The 18,626-nt window shown below is 57.0% G+C and overlaps 2 protein-coding genes across 13 annotated transcripts in view; both read left to right on the forward strand.

Moving 5' to 3' along the window:
- NUP93 (nucleoporin 93) overlaps nucleotides 1–4,034 on the forward strand; it is an 80,717-nt gene extending 76,683 nt beyond the window's left edge. For all 8 annotated transcript variants that reach the window (XM_054840641.1, XM_054840648.1, XM_054840642.1 and 5 more), the window contains one exon: nucleotides 3,800–4,034. In XM_054840641.1, the coding sequence (XP_054696616.1) occupies nucleotides 3,800–3,910 (111 nt within the window). In that variant the 3' untranslated portion in view covers nucleotides 3,911–4,034. The remainder of the gene's footprint in view (nucleotides 1–3,799) is intronic.
- Nucleotides 4,035–9,423: 5,389 nt separating this feature from the next.
- On the forward strand, nucleotides 9,424–18,156 carry SLC12A3 (solute carrier family 12 member 3). Of its 5 annotated transcripts, none has more exons than XM_054840733.1 (26): nucleotides 9,424–9,781; nucleotides 10,010–10,144; nucleotides 10,381–10,456; nucleotides 10,612–10,707; nucleotides 10,878–11,017; nucleotides 11,199–11,309; nucleotides 11,487–11,598; nucleotides 11,853–11,983; nucleotides 12,240–12,324; nucleotides 12,700–12,854; nucleotides 13,166–13,273; nucleotides 13,554–13,677; nucleotides 13,776–13,877; nucleotides 13,977–14,132; nucleotides 14,210–14,309; nucleotides 14,720–14,831; nucleotides 15,396–15,536; nucleotides 15,695–15,801; nucleotides 15,948–16,030; nucleotides 16,209–16,280; nucleotides 16,470–16,571; nucleotides 16,761–16,872; nucleotides 17,183–17,269; nucleotides 17,360–17,495; nucleotides 17,599–17,666; nucleotides 17,984–18,156. In XM_054840733.1, the coding sequence occupies exons 1-26, from the start codon at nucleotides 9,482–9,484 to the stop codon at nucleotides 18,123–18,125; spliced, it is 3,093 nt and encodes a 1,030-aa protein (XP_054696708.1). In that variant the 5' UTR covers nucleotides 9,424–9,481; the 3' UTR covers nucleotides 18,126–18,156. The 5 variants fall into 5 exon arrangements, with proteins under 5 accessions (XP_054696708.1, XP_054696706.1, XP_054696710.1 ...); XM_054840731.1 differs by having other exon boundaries at nucleotides 16,209–16,279; nucleotides 16,466–16,571; XM_054840735.1 differs by lacking the exon at nucleotides 16,209–16,280.
- Nucleotides 18,157–18,626: the final 470 nt, after the last annotated feature.

Here is an 18,626-nt window from a genome sequence, read left to right on the forward strand (position 1 = left end):
AAAGGCTCAAGTCTTTTGTCTTTGGGGTACAGTCTGTGCATGAGCTACGGGATCCTGCCTCACAACTGCGCTTGTGCTCTAGATTGGCAACGTTGGAGAAGGACACATGCTGCTCAGGCTTCTCCCACCTTAATTTCTGCACGTGTGAAGAAGTCCCAGGCTAATGCAATCTGTTACCTGCTCTGTGTGCTCACATGGTTGGCACTGAGCAAACAGCCTTAGTTCCTTGCTTTCCAAGTGAGATGTTTATTTTGGATTTGTGATTTCAGTCTTGTGCCTTATGCATTTACCATCTCCATAGGGGTGTAATGCTGTCAGGTGCTATCTGGTGTGAATACTCTGACCGTGGCCTACCAAAGATTGTTGCGCTGATTGACGATGGGATCAGCAGCTTTGCTGGCAGGAGTTTGTGTAGAAGGAAGCCACTGTGACATCGTATCATATCAGTGCGAGCATGCTTCCTAAACATGCTCCGCGCTCTGCTGTTACAGTCGTGGAGATCAGCTGATGATGTACCTTGCTAAAAACCCTTGAAAGTTTTCTTTTTTCAGGCTTCAAATTTTGTTAAGCAAGCTTCTGGCCTTGCGGTGGGATCTCATGGCAGCAGGGTACCAGTGGTGTTGGAGACACAGGGTTTCAGAGTCGTGGATCTCTGGCTGCCCCGTGCAATAAAAGCTGTGCTTAAAGATCAGAGGGGAGAAGTGCCTGCTGTCCCTGCAGTCAGGGAGGTGATAAGAGCTGTGTGACTGTAATGTCAGCAGGGAGCATAAGTCTCCTAATATAGCATTAACTAGAGAGAAAAAATCTACATCCCTGTGGCTCCCAGCTGCCTAAAGATTTGCACGTGCAGAAAACTACCAGGCATGGACACGTGGAAGGTACGGTAAGGATAGCTTTAGCCCATGTTCCCCTTTTGTCTTACCCTGAAGAATTTCCTCCAAGACTGCGGGAGCAGGGAATTTAGATCGCTCCAGTTTCCCTGTCTGGGAAGCAACTCAGGGGATTTTAGCGGTGGGAAGAAATGAGGGCATTTCGAATGTGAGAAGAGAGGTGTTTCTTCAGCAAAATCTCCCTGTTCACCTGAACAGAAGCAGCAGATACGAGCTTCTGCAGGCTGTGCTTGGCAAGAATTTTTCTTTTGAACTTCTCTGGGAGAAAGGCAGTTTTTCCTTTTTCCACAGGGAAGCAAATTTTAGGGGAAATCAGGCTCTTCCAGAAGCTGTAACAGTCTCAGCTCATTGCCCAGTAGACAGTGCAAGTGAGAAATGACCTTTCCTTGACTAGATCTTAGAAATCCTTGGGTTTTCTCTAGACTCGTTGGAGCAGACAGATTCCAATCCCTCTGTTCATCAGAAGAATTTGAAAACACGAGATAGTAGCTGTTCATTCCATGTTTCAGAGTCCCCTGGAGCAGGAACATCATGGCTCTTGACTTTGCCCTTGGTGCCAAGCGCTGGCACCCGCTGACTGCCCTGAGCGGGGTCCTGCCGTCGTGGCTGGGGAGTTAGGGGGGCTTGGGCAGGCATGGACCCGGCAGCAAGGGCAGGATGGAGAGGAGGAATATCTCTGGACCCCCCGGAACCCAGAAATGCTCTCTGCCAGAACCTCTCCTGTCCCACTGTGGCGATGAAATGGACTTTGTTTAAAAATGATCAGGTTTGGAGTTGGAGCTGGCGTTTTATGCATTTTGTTTATTTCAGAATGAAATTACATTGTGGGGGGTTTTTTATTGCATATACATTAATTAGTTTTGGGAATGAGGGAGTAAAGTCCTGTCCCACTTGGCCTGATCCATTTTGTCAGATTTTAGGCAGAGATTGCAGCAAGCCCGAACTGCGGTGCCAAAAACCATGGCTGCAGTGACAGCCCTGACCCAGGTGCCGTGAGGGCATGACAGCAGTGTCCTATGTTCCCTGCCCCGATCCAGGGTGACGAACTCTCTGGAGCAGCCCAAGGGCATTATCTCGGCGGCAAAATTAGGTCACAAAAGGAATGGAATTCTTTTTATTTATTTATTTCTGGTCTTATTTTAAATCGCAAGTGAGTCTAACATTCATTAAGTAATTACAGCCAATAGAACACCTAGACCTCCAGGCCGCTTTTAACCTCTGCAAACCTCTGTTCATTCTTCCTGAAGTATTGCAACCAATCATGTTGTGATTTTTAAAAATAAACCAGCTCTAGTATCATGTCTGCCAAAAAGGTAAAGGCAGCAGTAACTTGCACTGCTCCTAAGTAATTTATTTTTTTTTTAGTCACAGTGAGAGGTTTTTTGCCTCTTAATATTTTAATTCTAAGGAGTTGAACACCTCAGTGTGCCTTTTTCATCTACCACCTGTCTTGACCTCCACTGAAACGCAGCAGATCAGCCATAATGGCACGACCTGCAGTGTAACAGATTTGGAAGCAGACTAGAAGTGTTGACCGTGACTGGAACCAAACAAGTAATCTTCAGGCCACCTTGTTAAGTAGCCAATCCATCGGTGTTAACGAGATGGTAACTTACAGCTAGGGAAACTGTCCTGCGAGCTCTTAGCACTTGGGTCAGGCTCCGTTTTGCTGCTTACTCCAGAGATTGTGGCATTCCTCAGCTGCGGCGCTCCCGCTGCGTCACCGGCTGTGCCATTTGCAGTTCCAGGTATTCATCCATCCTTGGCTGAACGGGAAAACAGGGCGAGATGGGAATTCTGCTCTGTATTTTGCCCACGGCTTTCCTTCAGATGGGATAATGGAAACAGAAAATTAAATGGCTGTGATCTCAGCGCTGCAGAAAACTCAGCTTCCGAAGCTCCTCTGTTGCAGTTAAATAACTGACTGGTTTAAGATCACCCTAGTGGGCGTTGGGGATGGTGTTTATAAGTGTTCCGAGCCACGGGCTTCCGTCACTCCTCACTTTGTAAGTTCCTGCTCTCAGATTTACCATCCGCCTGCCCACAGCAGCTGAAGCTGCTTCAGCTCTCCCTGCAGCCAGTAGATTAAAGGGAGATTTGAACAGCGGCATCCTGTCGTACAGTAATTTAGAGATGCTTAATATTTAAGAAGAAAACACTGTGAGCAATCAAAACAATCAGTCTGCGCAGTTTTCCATGACGATTCGGGCTTTCTGTCTTCTCCTGACCCCACCAGTTACTGGAATAATTTTCCTTTTAATTTACCAACTGTTTTAATAAATGAAACAAATTATTCCTGAATTCCTTCAACTGTTACAGATCCACCTGGTATGCCAGAAGGGGTTTGATTAATTTAGGCAAAGGTCTCCAGATGTCCTTGAGACATCTGCTTTCACTGTGGTAGGGAATGAAGAGCCTTTAAGGACGTCGGTGCGTTGTAGGTGATGTCGGAGACCTCCAGGCGTGCGTGGCAGCACCAGTTTGTTTCTAGTGCTTCTGCTTTGAGAATGTTAATGCTGCGTTTCAGGAGGGTCAGCTTTATATTTTGCAAAGTGGGAAAGAATCTTGTTGCCCTGGGAAAGCCCACTTCACGTAGAAATTACAAATTGCTGCAGTACGGCAACGCCCCGTGTCAAAAATGTTTTTTCTTGGGCAATTTTAAATAAATGGGATTATTGGTTTTTAAGCAAAAGGGTAACTCGATATGCTTTTACTGGTTGGAAAGGCAAATAATTGGATTTCCTTCCAAACGCGGAGATACGTTATCCAGAGAGCAGCTCTGAGAAATAAAGATTACATTTGCTTGTTTGAAAACGCAAGCATTTAACTCAATGTCTAATTCCGCTTTCATTGTGCGTTTTGTGATACTAAAGTAACCATACTTTTATTTTTTTTTCTCTGTTTTTTAGCAACTTCGATCTCAAGCCCGTGCGCTGATAACGTTTGCCGGAATGATCCCGTACAGAACATCGGGAGACACGAACGCAAGACTGGTGCAAATGGAGGTCCTTATGAATTAGCAGAGAAGCTTTTGCTTAGGGTCGCAGCAACCCGTGCCTGTCTTTAGTACGTTCAGAGGGTGGGACCAGTATCGTTTTGTATTCCTGTATTTTTGTTGATGGAAATAAATTTCTTTGATTTCTATTTGTTTTTGACATTTTCATTTTCACTGGTTTTTGTGTTTTTATGTTTTTCTTCATTTTATTTTTAAATTGGTTTGATATTTAGAAAAAAATCATTCTTAATGAGTTCATGGGCCGCGCAGAGAAAGGAAGTCATAGTTCTGCAGGAGGGAGGTGAACGAGCAATTTTATAGCAGAAGAGGAAATGGAGAAGAAAACTTTGATTTAATGCAGATTTTAGGGGGGTTTTTTTTGGTTCTTTTGAATGCATGCTAAATGTTGAAAATCTGTTTACGATACACCACACACGTGACACGCTGCTGTCGGTCCATCCCGTTGTCTTGTGCGGCGTATGTGTCTCTGCGGTGCAAATGAGCTCTGCGTTGCTGCAGAGGCTCCTTTGCGCTTAACGAAGTTTAAACTCTTGGGTCGGTGTCTCGGATGTACGCAGCTCCGCGAATCCTGGAGCTGTGCTGAAGCTTTTGCAGGAGCAGCTGGGGATTGGAAGCAGGTATATTTCAGTGTAAGAGAGATTTTTTTTTTTTTTCGGGACGGACAGGTGGGTTTTTAGCCCGTTGCGTTGAGAATGATCCCATATTGAGTTCACCAGGAGAAGGAAGGAAGCTGACCAGAGAAGTCCAAGCGTAGATGTGTTGGGCATGGGTGGATGCTGTTGGTTTAGTGGGAAACCTGAGGGGCATTAAAAAATGGTTAGCTTTAAATGTTTTGAGCTACAATTAAATCGGTGTGAAAGCCCAGGGAGCATGGTATAGTACAAGCTTTTCTCTTTAATATAGCTGCTGATCTTTGAAACGAGACAGGAGGAATGTTGGTGGGTACAAGCGAAGGGAGGGCTTGCCAAGCCACCCAAAACTGTGTCTCTCAGCATTAGCAAACTGGCTGCTGGGGCTCCCAGCCACCGCAGCCGGGGTTGTGTGCGGCAGAGCGGCCCCATGGCGTGTTTGAGATTAATTCAGCTGAAGGCTGAAAGACCTGGACAACACCCTGCAAGTAAAGGGGATTTGGTGAGTTACTAAAGAGTTGTTTGGGGGGGCAGAATTGAATTCCCTAACAAAATGTCAACAGGTGAGTATGGAAAGCTTTTTTTTTTTTTTTTTTTTTTAGTTACTGCCATTTCTGGTGTATTCCTATGGGAATGCTTCTTGCTGTGTCTCAGTGGAAAATTCATCCAATCCCCTAGAGAGCAGGTTACCAAAAAGGAGGAGGCAGAGCAAGGCATCTTCCCTGCCGCTCGCAGACAGCCCCGCTTGGACCGGGATTGCCCCATCCTGCGGGATAAACCCAGCTCCTGTCCCCGAGTTACTCCTGGCATCAAACCACCTCACGTACGGAGAGGCTGGCGAGGCTGTACCTGTCCTCGGGCAACCGCTGACCCAAGCAAGAGAGGGACGGCGTCTGCCGGACGGCTGTTTGGGAAGGATGAAGGGACGGAGGCCCTTTGGGGCTCGGCTCTTACCGCTGCCGTTTGCAGGACCTTGTTCTGCTGTTGTTTGCCCGGCTGAGCTATCGTGCTGCCTCACTGGCATGTTTCTGATCTCAAAACGTTGAACCTAGGGACCTTTTCAAAACAAGTTGCCCTTTTTGCTGTCTGCCCTTTGAGGATGGCCATAGCAGAGGCTTCCAACTGCTGCTCAGCCTTCACGGGTGTTAGTAAAAGAGAAAATTGATGGCTCTATGTGGTTTGCTCCCTTTGTGCTCAGTGGTTGTGACTCCAGCCTCTGGTCTCTTCCAAGAAGAGCAGAAACCGAATTATTTTATACTTTGAAAAGCCAAGATGGTCCTTGCATGATGCACGGGCAGAGGACGTAAACCCCAGGGAGTCACAGCCCTGGGACTGTCCCTGGAAAGGTAAGGCCCAGCCCTGTGTCAGACAAGATGCGAGAGGTTGTGGGTGTAACAATAGAAGGTGCCACAGATAGTTGGAATTAAAATATTTCCTGTTGATTGCCCTGTGATCTCTTCTTGCTCCTGCGCAGGTCGTGAATGTTCCAGCTCATCCATCTTCCTGCGTTCCCGAGAGCAGCGGGTTCCAGCTCCACGCCTAGGCCTGGCTTTGGCAAACCTGGCTTTCCTCTGCACGACCGTAAGGGCTTTGCTGCATTGAGGTAGACGCTGACGCACGTGCTGGTACTTTGCTGGATAAGGCATCCCCGTGGTTTTCCAGTTGTGGCTGTTTCCTCTCAGCTCCACGGTTATTCTGCCGGAGAGAGCAACCTGGTTCTGCTCCCTGGGGTTTCTGACGGGCAGACCTGCTGCTGCTGGAGTGAAGTTCGTTAACCCTTTGTACCTGAAGCTCGTTAACCCATTATACCATTGTGCTCCGACTTTGCTAATGTGCACCCTTAGCCTTGGTTTTCTAACTATTTCATCTGCTAGAAAGGGCTTTTTGGGATGTCACTGAATCCATACGTCGTGTTTGGAGCAGCCTGCTCAAAGGTCACGTCGCTAAGCGCTCCCTTTACAACAGGGAGTAACGCTCGCTTCTACAGCGTGGTGCTGCCAAGGGCATAGTGAGGGCCACCTCCCTTTTCCTCCTGCACGAAGAGCTTTGCTTGGACAGCCTCGCACAGGTGAAACTGAAAATCGTGACAATGTGCGGCAACGTCTGAGCGAGTTTACGGTTTGCGGCAGAGCTGTGGATCTTCATCCGGGTTGAATTTATTCTTAATATAGACTGATAAATCTCCTCTAAGTCAGTGGAGCTCTCCCCCTTTGTACAACGCAAAAAAGTACAGATGAAGGCTGTAGATAAAATGTAGGATAGATAATTCCATCTGCTTTTTCTTACTCCGGGACTAATCCTCGGCAATAAAGATCCTCCAGGTAGATGAGATCCCCCCTAAGGGTGGCCCCGTATGGGTGCAACACGCAGCGCGTCCGGGTCTGTTTTCCACGGCTTGCGTGGCTCGTCGGTAACGAAACGCCCACGAGCGCCACGGTATCGGCATAGCAGTTCTGAATGCTTTGTGTTCCGCGCGTCCTTCAAACGAGGTCTGAGCGGATGTGGTCTGGATTTACGGGGGAAATCTGGAAATACGCACTGTAAACTCCTGCCCTGTGTCCAGTAGGGGAAAACGCAAGTTAAAGCTCTGCCCAGAGGTTAATCATGGGCTACTGGTAAAAACTGAACCGAGCTCTTGGGAGACAACCAGCTCGTGAGAATTTGAAGCAGAAAACCCAACCTTAATAAACCCCAGCCTGTCAAAGCAGCAAACTGTTTCCCTTCCAGCCTGGAGAAAAGAAGGGAATATTGTTAATTCCAGTTCTGTGTCCCTGGGGTGGGACAGGGCTCAAATACCGCCGCTGCTCTTGTCCCCGTACCAGCATTTTTGTCCTGTTTCTTGTCTGGGTCTGAAGTTGGAAGGGATGGAAATACTGTCTGGAAGAGGATGGGAGATGATCCCTGTGGCCTGAATAACCATCTGTTTTTCTCTTCCCAGGTTTCCTTCCCTGCAGCGCCAGGGAATGGAGTCCCACTCCGCACGGTGGGTTTGCAGCGCTGAGCCCCCACGTCGTTCACGTGGCCCGCGTCGCGCAGTGCGGTAGGTTCCCTCTTCCACGGGGATGGAAAGGGGACATTTAAAACTTCCTTAGAGTCGGAACGTAGCACTTTGGCAGCCTTGCTAAGAAGCCGTACGTAAAACATCGCACCGTTCTCTGCCGAACTCGATTCGGGTTCGTTTGAGGCGTTTAATAGCCGTAGCAGACGGGGGGCTCGGCTGGAAGCGAGGGGCAGCCCCGCAGAAGCTACGTGGCACCTCGTCGCTGCGTGAGCGGAGGGGCCGAGGGACGTGCCGCGGAGCTCTCCTCCCCTGCTCGCAGCTCCCAGCGCCGGACGGCCCCGGTATTGGTGCTGCAGCTGGTGTTGTGAATCAGGCCGACGACAAGCGCATCCTACTATCCGGCTATTTCACTACACCAGGGTTGCATCATACCACTCGCTTCGCTCTTCACCCGGCATCTGGAGTGCTCCTGTCTCTTTCCCCCCCCCCCCCCCCCCGGACCATCTTTGACCGCGCTGTGTTTGACAGAGACCCCGTGATGTGTGCAGCTTTGGGCAAATCAGCATTTTTGATGGAATTAATGAGGTTCTAAAATAAAGCCATTTCTGCTGGGCACGAGTCTGCTGGTGCGTGGTGTTGGGCGGGGGAGCTGGCGCCCACCTTGCAGGAGGTTTTGCACCAAGAGCTGGACCGGGGCTTGTTCCCGGTCCCCATCTCTGCGTTGGCGTGGGGAACGGCAGCGGCACCGCGACACCCAGGCGTTACCGGGGCTGAGCCGTGCGGGCAGGCGAGCGCTGCAGGCAGGGCTGCCTGTCCTCAGCTTCCCGGGAGCGCGCCGGCCCGCGTGGGGCTTATGCAATTGCGGACAGCATCCGCTCGTGCACAAACAATACGATGGGGTTGAAGCGAGTCCTCAAAAAGCAGGTTAAAATGGGTGCGTGAACGCAAAAGACAGCTGGAGGCAGCAGGGCAGGCAGCCCCGATTTTCCATTAACTTGCAAAGCCACCCGGGGCTGAAATTCAAATGGGCTGCCCTCAAACTTTATTGCTGTCTTTGCCGATCTTATCTGTAACTGCTCCGAAGGCGCATGTGACGCCGGGCTGCGGAGGTATAAAGACGCCCGTCCCCCCCGTCCTCGCCCGCCAGTGGCTGTGCGGCCTCTGCTCCCATTTTGTGTGATGTGGGGACGGGTTTAAGCGGTTTCTGAACCCGGGGATGGGATGGGGGGATGTTTGGAACCCCGGGTGCTCAGTGGTTCCCCTGGGGAGGGGAAGGGGGCTGCGCGACTGCGGGCATCGCTGCTGCCCGGCACCAGAGAGCTGTCGCTGCTCCGTGTCCCCCGGCCTCTCCAGCCCCTCGGCGTCAGATCCCGGGCAGGGGCATCCCTCCCGTCCCTCGCTGTCGTGCTCCCCCCTTTCCCCTGGTTTCACCCTGAGAAAAAGGGGCCGTTTCCCTCCCCGCATCCGGCGCAGGTCAGCGCCGCAGGCAGCAACTCGGAGGCCAACCGAGATGATTTACGGGATCTGCCAGGTCTGGGGCAGTATCCCAGGGAAGGGCGAGCGCGTGTGGGAGTCTGCTGCCATTTTCCATAATAAATCCCAGTGGGAACTGAATGTTCCCGAGTCGGGGCCAGAGGCAAACTCAGCTCCGCATTTCTCTGCCGATCTGTCCTTGGGGCTTAATCTCAAATCCCTTATCGCCACCCCCATCAAACACTGGAGTCAGCGATACCAATTACAGCGGTTTTGATATCCCTTCCAGCTATTTTTTTCTCCCTGACCAGCTCGGGGTGGTTCAAGCCAATTCCTTTCCCCCCCGTTAGCAACGGTGGCGGGTGGGTGCCGGTTGCCTCGCTCCGGTTTTGCCGGGTATAAAGCTGGCGAGCCCCTCTCCGCCCCATCCCTCGCCCGGCAGGCACCGCCGGCGGAGACCTGGGCAGGGGCGATGGCCGAGCTGCCCGTCCCGGAGCTGCCTGCCGCCCTGTCCCACTGCAGCGGCCGCTTCACCATCAGCACCCTCCTGGGTGCGGAGGAGGGCGGCCGGGGTCCCTACGCGCCCACCGAGGGGACCGGCTGCGACAGCGCCCAGCCCACCCACCTCTCCGGCAGCACCCTCTGCACCAGGACCTTTGGCTACAACACGGTGGACGTCGTGCCCGCGTACGAGCACTACGCCAACAGCAAGGGGGTGGGCGATGCCGGGAAGGGGAGGCCCTCGCTGGCGGACCTGCACTCCATCCTCAAGGTAAGGTGGGGTTCGGCGGCATCGCCGGCATCCCCTGTGCTGCGTCCGTGGCGTCTCCCGCGCCTCGATGCCATGCCGATGCGCACATCCCAGGAACGATCCCAGGGAGAAGCCGGAGGGATAATCCAGCTGTTTCCAGCTGTGCACTCAGCCAGAGCTCACGCTCCGGGGACGGCTGGCTGCCTTCAGCCCTGCCCGCCCTCACCTGCCTCCCCCTTGTCCCCGCAGCCTGACCCGGGCCGCCTCCGCGCACCGGTGTCCGACCTGCAGCGGAGCAACGGCCTGCCGGAGGAGGCGGCGGGGGAGCCGGGCAGAGCCCCCACACCAGAGCCCGTCCGCTTCGGGTGGGTGAAGGGTGTGATGGTGAGTGCGAGTCGCCCCACAGGGACCATCCTCCTGCCCTCCCGCCCCCCGCGATGCATTTGCCCCTCGTCGTCGTGTTATTTCCCAATAAATAGATATTTTTTGCAAGCGTCTGTGCTCTGAATCCCCCCCCGCCCTCCCTGGCAGGTTGGGTTTAGCTCGGAGGAGCCGGCGCGGCCCCGGCCATCCCTGGGTGCCCGCACGCTGACGGCCGGTCCCCCTCTCTGTCCCCCCAGATTCGCTGCATGCTGAACATCTGGGGAGTCATCCTCTACCTGCGCTTGCCCTGGATCACCGCCCAGGCAGGAATCGGTGGGTGCTGCGGCACGTGGCGGGCAGGGCGACGGCACCGGGTCTGCTGTGGCCCGAAACACCCAGGGAGGGGGTGGGAACGCTGGCAACATCGAGCGTGGGGTGATGCGGGGGGGGGGGAGATGCAGGAACGAAGCGGTGCCCTCTCCCCACAGCCCTGACGTGGCTCATCATCCTCATGTCCGTGACGGTGACCACCATCACCGGCTTGTCCATCTCCGCCATATCCACCAACGGCAAAGTCAAGTCAGGTAGGGTGTCCCCCCCCAGCACCGCCTCTGGCCACCCCGGCGTGGGGGGGGATGTTTCCTGCACCTTGGGGCTGCCCCGTGGATGCGAATTCCTGGTGTGGAGTCCAGGGGGGGCCCCAAAAACGCGTGGGGGAGGCAGCTGACGCCACGGGGTGCTCCTGCCGCCTCAGGGGGCACCTACTTCCTCATCTCGCGGAGCCTGGGGCCCGAGCTGGGCGGCTCTATCGGCCTCATCTTTGCCTTTGCGAACGCGGTGGCCGTGGCCATGCACACCGTGGGCTTCGCCGAAACTGTCCGGGACCTGCTGCAGGTAAGGAATCAGCTCTGCGCATCCTCTGGGTCCCATCCCCGCCTCCTCCATCAGTTATCAATAATTGTGGTAACGTCGGACCACCGATAATCAACCCCCGGCCGCTAAAACCGGTGGCAATCCCGGTGTTTGGGTAGGGGAGAGGGTTGTTTCCCCCGTGTGGACGGTTCCCCCTCCCCAGGAGCACAACTCCCTCATCGTGGACCCCACCAACGACATCCGCATCATCGGGGTCGTCACCGTGACGGTGCTGCTGGGCATCTCCCTGGCCGGCATGGAGTGGGAGGCCAAGGTAACGCTGCTCCTTCCACTCGCCTTAGCCCCTCGGGCTGGTCAGAGCCGTCCCCGCTGCCCACCGGGACCCGAGGAGTGGAGGATGCCCATAGCTCCCCAAAACCAGGCGAGGGTTTCTCCTATCACATTCTTTGCCCTCTCGGTGCCCCTCAGCTGGCTCTTTCTGGTCTGGCAGGCGCAGATACTGTTTTTCCTGGTCATCTTGGTTTCCTTCATAAATTACCTGGTGGGGACGGTGATCCCGGCCACCGCCGAGAAGCAAGCGAAGGGCTTCTTCAGCTACCGAGGTGGGTCTGCCACGGGTTGGGGTTACGCTCAGCGGGTCCAAACGCATCACTGGAGCCCGGCTCTTTGCTGCTGTTGGGGGAGAAGTTTGCGATGGGAAGGTGCTCCTCGCTGAGAGATGTCATTACCCGCGTGGTGTCTTCCTCGCCTGGGTTACCTGCCGTCAGCGGCGTGCCTCCACCTGGCACGGAGATGCTTCAGCCAGGAGAAAGGCGGCTGTGAGGCCCCAAATGCTTCTCCTCTGCTTCCTCCCCAGCCGACATCTTTGCCCAGAACTTCGTGCCCAGCTGGCGCGGACCCGAGGGTTCCTTCTTCGGCTTGTTTTCCATTTTCTTCCCGTCGGCAACCGGCATCCTGGCTGGGGCCAACATTTCGGGTGACCTGAAGGTGGGTTTTGAGCGTTGCTGTCTGAGCCAGCATTTCTCAGGGCTCAAGCCCCATTTTTCCCCAGGGCTCTGGTTTTGGTCCAACTTTTACACCTTACTTGATTTCTTCTGGAAACTTTGGGGAAGGCTCAGCTAGGAGACGCTCTGCAGCTTTGCGATGATTTATAATTCCTCTGTATAGCAGCTACCGTTAAAATGCCATTTTAGCCGTGCTCCTGGAAAGCTGTCTTACATCTCTCTGCGACTCCCTTGGACAGGATCCCGCCGTGGCCATCCCCAAGGGCACCTTGATGGCCATCTTCTGGACCACCATGTCCTACCTGGTGCTTTCTGCTACCATCGGTAAGCAAAACGTGCTTGGGTGGGCTGGGTGGGGCCCCCCACAAAAGAGGCAGCCTAGGAGGAAGCAGGGTGGGAACCGGGATCAAGCCGCAGATGCTGGTGCCGATACCCCGGGGTGAGTGCCGCAGGTGCCAGCTCTCATCCCTGCCCCCCGTGGGGGACAAAGTCCTCCCGGGTGGGCAACGCAGCTCGCGGCATTGCTCGTGGCCGTCGTGCGGTGGGGCAGCCCCGTGGCAGGGACCTGGGGGGATGTCACAGGCAACGGGGACATGAGGTTGGGTTGCGTGAAGCCACGGAGGGATGCCGGCCCCGCTCCAGCCCTGCCGGGACGGCACGGTGCGGGAGGTGAGTGGGCGCTACGTGTGTCCCCCCCAGGCTCCTGCGTGGTCCGGGACGCCTCAGGTAGCCTGAACGACAGCGTGGCGGTGGGCTCGCCGGGCTGCGAGGGACTGGCCTGCAGCTTCGGCTGGAACTTCACCGCCTGCGCCCAGCGGCAGAGCTGCCGATACGGGCTCAGCAACTACTACCAGGTGCTGCTCAGCGCCTTCGCCGGCCCCGGCCCCAGCTCCTGGCCGGGTTCCTGCTGCAAGGGGTGGGTGGGTTCCAGGCGCAGCCCCATGCCCAGCAGCCCCCCAGCATAACGGGGACGCACCGGGGAGCGTGTTTTCTGTGGGCTTTTGGACACGGCTGGGCTTTGCCACCTGGATTATGTTGATGAAAAAGGGGGGGGAAGTGCTGAGGGCAGCAGGATGGGGCCCTGGGGCTGGAAATCCCTTAGGGCTGGGGTGAAGGCTGATGCACTGGGGGTGCCAGGGGTCCTGACCGCCTGGTTTTGGGGCAGAGCATGAGCATGGTGTCCGGATTCGGCCCCCTCATCACGGCGGGGATCTTTGGTGCTACCCTCTCCTCGGCACTGGCCTGCCTTGTCTCAGCCCCCAAAGTCTTCCAGGTAAGGGGGTGGCGTGTCCGTGTCCTCCAGCTTCCGTCCCCAAGCCTGGCAGCAGGAGCAGACGATGCTCCTGGGCACGTGCTCAGTGCCACGGGGCTTTGTGGCCGTGAGCAGCCCCGGGACAAGGAGGATGATGATGCTGTCAGCGAAGGTGCGAGGCCAGTTCGGCTCTTGCTTTTATGGGTGTAAGAGCTTCCATGGCGCTGCCGTCCCCCGTCCCCGGTGCTGCCGTCCCATGTCCTGGTGCTGCCCGCCATCCCCAACGTGTCTCTCCCCGCAGTGTCTCTGCAGGGACCAGCTCTACCCTCTCATAGGCTTCTTCGGGAAGGGCTACGGGAGGAACAGCGAGCCCATCCGCGGCTACATGCTCACCTACGTCATCGCCGTCGGCTTCATCCTCATCGGTAGGTGCTTGCCGCCCTGGCGCCCTCCCGGTGCCCATCACCAGCCAGGTGGCTCGGTCCCCACCGCCAATGGCTCGCTCTCCTCCTCCTCCCTGCAGCCGAGCTCAACGCCATCGCCCCCATCATCTCCAACTTCTTCCTCTGCTCCTATGCCCTCATCAACTTCAGCTGCTTCCACGCCTCCATCACCAACTCCCCAGGTGGGCTGCGCCATGCCACGCCGTGCCACGCCGTGCGGCGGGCAGCTTCCCGTCCGGCTCCCCATCCCGGCAGCGGCCGCTATGTGTGTTTGCGTGCAGGCTGGCGACCCTCCTTTCGGTATTACAGCAAGTGGGCCGCGCTCTTCGGGGCCGCCGTCTCGGTGGTGATCATGTTCCTGCTGACCTGGTGGGCGGCCCTCATCGCCTTTGGCATCGTCATCTTCCTCCTGGGATACGTCCTCTACAAAAAGCCGGGTGCGTGGTGCTAACTCGGCATCGGCGATGCCCCGGCAGGCGTCTGGCCCCGTTGCTAATCCATCTTCCCCACGTAGACGTCAACTGGGGCTCCTCCATGCAAGCCAGCTCGTACAACATGGCCCTCAACTACTCGGTGGGGCTGAGCGAAGTGGACGAGCACATCAAGAACTACAGGCAAGGGCGGCTCGGCGCAGTGCCGGGCACGGAGGGAGCGGGGATGCAGAGCCAGCCACCACCGCTGGCAGACGTGGGATGGCTTCATGCCCATGGCCCCATCCTCACCACCATCCTTGTGGCAAAATGTGGCTGACTCAAAAAAATCCCACATCTTTGCTGTGTGGGCAGAGGTGGAAAGCAGGGCAAACCTGGCCTTCCCCGTACCAGGCAGATGCAGACACATCGGTCTCATCTAAGACGACCAAAGAGCGAGGCTGTGCCCTCAGCCACGCGATTTCATCCCATCGTAAAGATGCTCCCTGCAGCTGCTGCTGGTCGGGCACAGGAGAAGGGACGCGGCTCCGTCCGGATAAGCTCGGTGCCTCCGAAGTACCAGCCCGTGCCCCCTTTTCTCTCCCTGCCTGCAGACCGCAGTGCCTGGTGCTGACCGGCCCTCCCAATTTCCGCCCGGCCCTGGTGGACTTTGTGGGGACGTTCACCAAGAACCTCAGCCTGATGCTCTGCGGCAACGTCTTGATCGTGAGTCACCTGCAAAAGCCAGTTGGTTCCTTGTCCTGGGGGCTGCGGCCACCCGTGGGCAGTGGGCTGGGAAATCCAGACGTGTCCTGGTGGGCTCATGGGGTGGGGACTGAAACGTGCACGTTTACGTGCTGCCGGATGATGAAACGGAAGGGTGAGTTCTGGCCGGAAGCCTCTCCGGCTCGTTAGGCAATATTGATGAAGTGCCCCTGTCTGCTAACAGCTTTCCCTTGCTAATTAATTGCCAAAGCAAAGATGCGGTAGGATGAGGTGGTTGCTCAGAGGACAAGGGTGGTCCTGCAGACCCGAAACCTCCAGAGCAACTGGGGACGTGAGAAGCAACCAGCTCATCTGTAGCGGGGGGACTGCCGGCATCGTGTGGGTCGGCTGTTGGCTCCCAGAATTTGCTGGTTTGCTCAGCGCACAACCTCCCATGCGTGCGGTGGTTACAGCCGCGTCTTGCTGGGAGCTGGAGCTCCTTGGTGGCAAGACCAGCAGCTGGAAGGGGCTGCCTGCGCCTGGGCACTGATGTGGTGACCGTGCCCCTTCCCCTGCTCCCCCCAGGGACCGCGGAAGCAGAAGATGCCGGAGTCCCGGCTGACGGCGGACGGCCACACCAAGTGGCTTATGAAGAGGAAGATCAAGGCTTTCTACACAGACGTGGTGGCAGAGGATCTGAGAAGCGGCGTCCAAATGCTCATCCAGGTAGAACCACCCTCAGCCGTTGACTGTCGTGGTCCCTCCTCTTCCACCGCTGCTCAGGGGGCTCTGACCATCCTCCCGGCCTCTGGGCACCCCCTTTGCATCGCTCCTCACATCCGTCTGTCCCTGCAGAGGGGTCTCATGGGGACATCTATCCACAGGCTGCTGGCCTCGGGAAGATGAGACCCAACATCCTGGCACTGGGCTACAAGAGGAACTGGCAGACAGCGTCCCCGCAGAGCCTGGAGGACTACGTGGGCATCCTGCAGTACGGCCACGCTGGCTCCTCCGCTCCCCGGGGACGCCGGCACCCGGCAGTGGCCCCGCGGTTGGGTGCGGGGACGCTGTGGCCATGTGCGCAGGGTCTGGACATGAGCCGACCACCGTTAACTGCCTTCTCCTCCCTCCTTCCAGTGATGCCTTTGATTTCAAGTACGGCGTGTGCTTAATGAGAATGAAGGAAGGGCTGAACGTTTCCCGAGTGATGCAGGCTCACGGTAAGCGGTTTGGGGCAGCCGGGGATGCTCCGAGATGTGCCGGAGCTGTAGGACATGCCAGGCCGGCACCGCGTCCCCAGGCAAAGATCACAGTCCTGGCGGGACACCGCTCCTGGGCTGGGACTGCAGGGGATGGGGACAGTGGGGTGCTGCCCCTTCTCTTCTCCTCCCTCCCCAGTTAACCCCACGTTTGAGGCAGCGGGGCACCCCGAGGAGAACGGCACCGGTGGTAGAGTGGCCCCGGGCACAGGTGGGTCCTGGCTCGGAGCCGCCCGGAGCACCCCAGGCTCCAAGGATTATTTTTGGGGAGCCAGGTTTGCCCGCAGGGGTGTGGGTTTCGAGCGGCGACAGGGAGCAGGGCTGGGGCCAGGAGGAAGCGGCACCTTTCCCGTGGCCAGCGCTGCCCCTCACTGACGCCGGGACCCTCTTGCCCCGGCAGCGGACCCCGCCGCCTTGGCCAGCGAGCAGCAGGCGAGCACCGTCTTCCAGAGCGAGCAGGGCAAGAAGACCATCGACATTTACTGGCTGTTCGACGACGGAGGTAACCCTCGCCTCTGGCTGCTGCGGCTCTTTGCCGTCTGTCTGTCCAGCTAACGCGCCTCCATCGCGGTGCTCGGGAGGGCTCGGTCCTCACCGAATGGTGCCCGGGCATCCCTGGCATCAAGAAAGCGCTGGCGAGCCCGTGAGTCACCGCCGCCGCCACGTGTCCTGTGGGGTGTTTCGGGGGCAGGTCTCACGCTGCTCATCCCCTACCTCCTGGGGCGCAAGAAGCGGTGGGGAAAGTGCAAAATCCGGGTGTTCGTCGGCGGGCAGATCAACAGGATGGACGAGGAGAGGAAGGCGTAAGTGGTGGCGGCCGCTCGCACCCCGCGGCCCCTCTTAGCCACACGGCCGCCGCCGCTGTCCCCGTGGGGTGGGGGGGGCAGGAGCCGCTTCCCCCCACCGAGCCCCCTGGGCTTTGCCATAATGGGGTCTGTGGGCTTTGACCTGGCTGCTGCGCCTTGCTCCTCTTGAGAAATCCATGTGATTGCGGGGCGGGGAGAACCCGAGCGCCGGCCGAGGCCCTGGCAGGGCTTTCCGCCGGGACGGGTCCCTGCTGGAGCCGCCGTGCCCTGCTCATTTTTGGAAATCGCGTGCTTTTCCCTCCGGTAGGATTGTCTCTCTGCTGAGCAAGTTCCGCCTCGGCTTCCACGAGGTCCACATCCTCCCTGACATCAACCAGAAACCCCGGCCGGAGCAGTAACCGTCCCCCCTCCTCTCCTCCCCCCTTCCCAGCACCCCCAAACCCACCCGGACACCCTTCCCTGGCACCGTCTGCTTGTCTTGCAGTGTCAAGAGGTTCGACGACCTGATCGCTCCCTTCAGGCTGAATGACGGCTTCAAAGACGAGGCCACTGTGAACGAGATGAGGCAGGGCTGTCCCTGGAAGATTTCTGACGAGGAGATCGATAAAAACAGAGCCAAGGTAACACCGGGGGACTCCCGCAAAGGGTCTCCTGCTTTTGAGACAAAATTTAGTCTTTTTGGAAACAATTATTTTGTGTTTTTCAACCCTCTTTGCTCCACAGTCGCTCCGACAAGTGAGGCTGAACGAGATTTTGCTGGATTACTCGCGGGACGCGGCGCTTGTAGCCATGTAGGTGCCAGCAATGCCCTCGCGCCCGTTTCTTGCCCCACGGAAACGGTCCCTCCGGATGCTCATCCCCCTCCCCACATGGGGAGATCCTGGGCGGACACCCCGACGCCGCGGCGGGACGGCGCAGCACTGCGGGGAAAAGCCCTTGGAGGGCACCGAGGGGTCCGGCCCAGGTCCCACTGCGGGGCCAGGGGGGAGGATGTGGCGTTGCCCCTTTTTAGAGAAATAACCTGTATATTAGCACCGGATTGAGAGAGGGGCTCGGCGGGGCGGTGGAGGGGGCTGCGGCTCACCCGGCCCCCCCGCTGCCGCCGCAGCACGCTGCCCATCGGGAGGAAGGGTCGCTGCCCCAGCTCCCTCTACATGGCCTGGCTCGAGACCCTCTCGCAGGACCTGAGACCCCCTGTCATCCTCACCCGCGGAAACCAGGAGAACGTGCTGACCTTTTACTGCCAATAAAATCCCTGCCGACTCGGGGTGTGAATTTTTCAGGCAGGTTTTGATCTCAGAGCGGACTCGCCCGGGGGTCTGGGGGGGTGTAGCGAAGGTGTGTGGTCACCAGCCCTCGGGAAATGCCCGCCACGTTTTTGCTTGTTTTCCTGATCTCAAACTTTGTAGGTTGTATATCGATATAAAATAACGCAGGCTCCGTAGCGCAGGTGATGCTCCAGCCCTGGGTTTAACCAGAGCCGTGCGGGTGAGGGTCTCATCCTGAGAGCAGCAAGGGGACAGTGGGACCCCCATGCCTGCTCTCCCAGGAAAGCCCGAGCCCCAGGGTGACGGGAGGGGGTCAGCAATGAGCCCAGGGGCTACAGGGACCCCCAGCACGGGGACAGGGACTCCTGGTCTCCAACCAGGCCAAGCCCATCCCCAGCAGCGAGGTGTCACCTCAGGCTGCGGTGCCTGGCTGCAGGCACACATCCAGCTCCCGATGGAGACAAAATTAACCACCAGGACCAG

Source organism: Grus americana, chromosome 13 (assembly GCF_028858705.1).
Source record: "Grus americana isolate bGruAme1 chromosome 13, bGruAme1.mat, whole genome shotgun sequence".
NCBI lineage: Eukaryota > Metazoa > Chordata > Aves > Gruiformes > Gruidae > Grus > Grus americana.

Excerpts from the sequence above, each read along its gene's own strand:
- SLC12A3 (XM_054840731.1), top strand. The coding sequence starts at position 9,482 with ATGGCCGAGCTGCCCGTCCCGGAGCTGCCTGCCGCCCTGTCCCACTGC. Across the intron at positions 13,878-13,976 it reads CTCCATCACCAACTCCCCAG|GCTGGCGACCCTCCTTTCGG; the intron begins GTGGGCTGCGCC and ends GTTTGCGTGCAG. Across the intron at positions 16,280-16,465 it reads GTAGAGTGGCCCCGGGCACA|GCAGCGGACCCCGCCGCCTT; the intron begins GGTGGGTCCTGG and ends CCTCTTGCCCCG.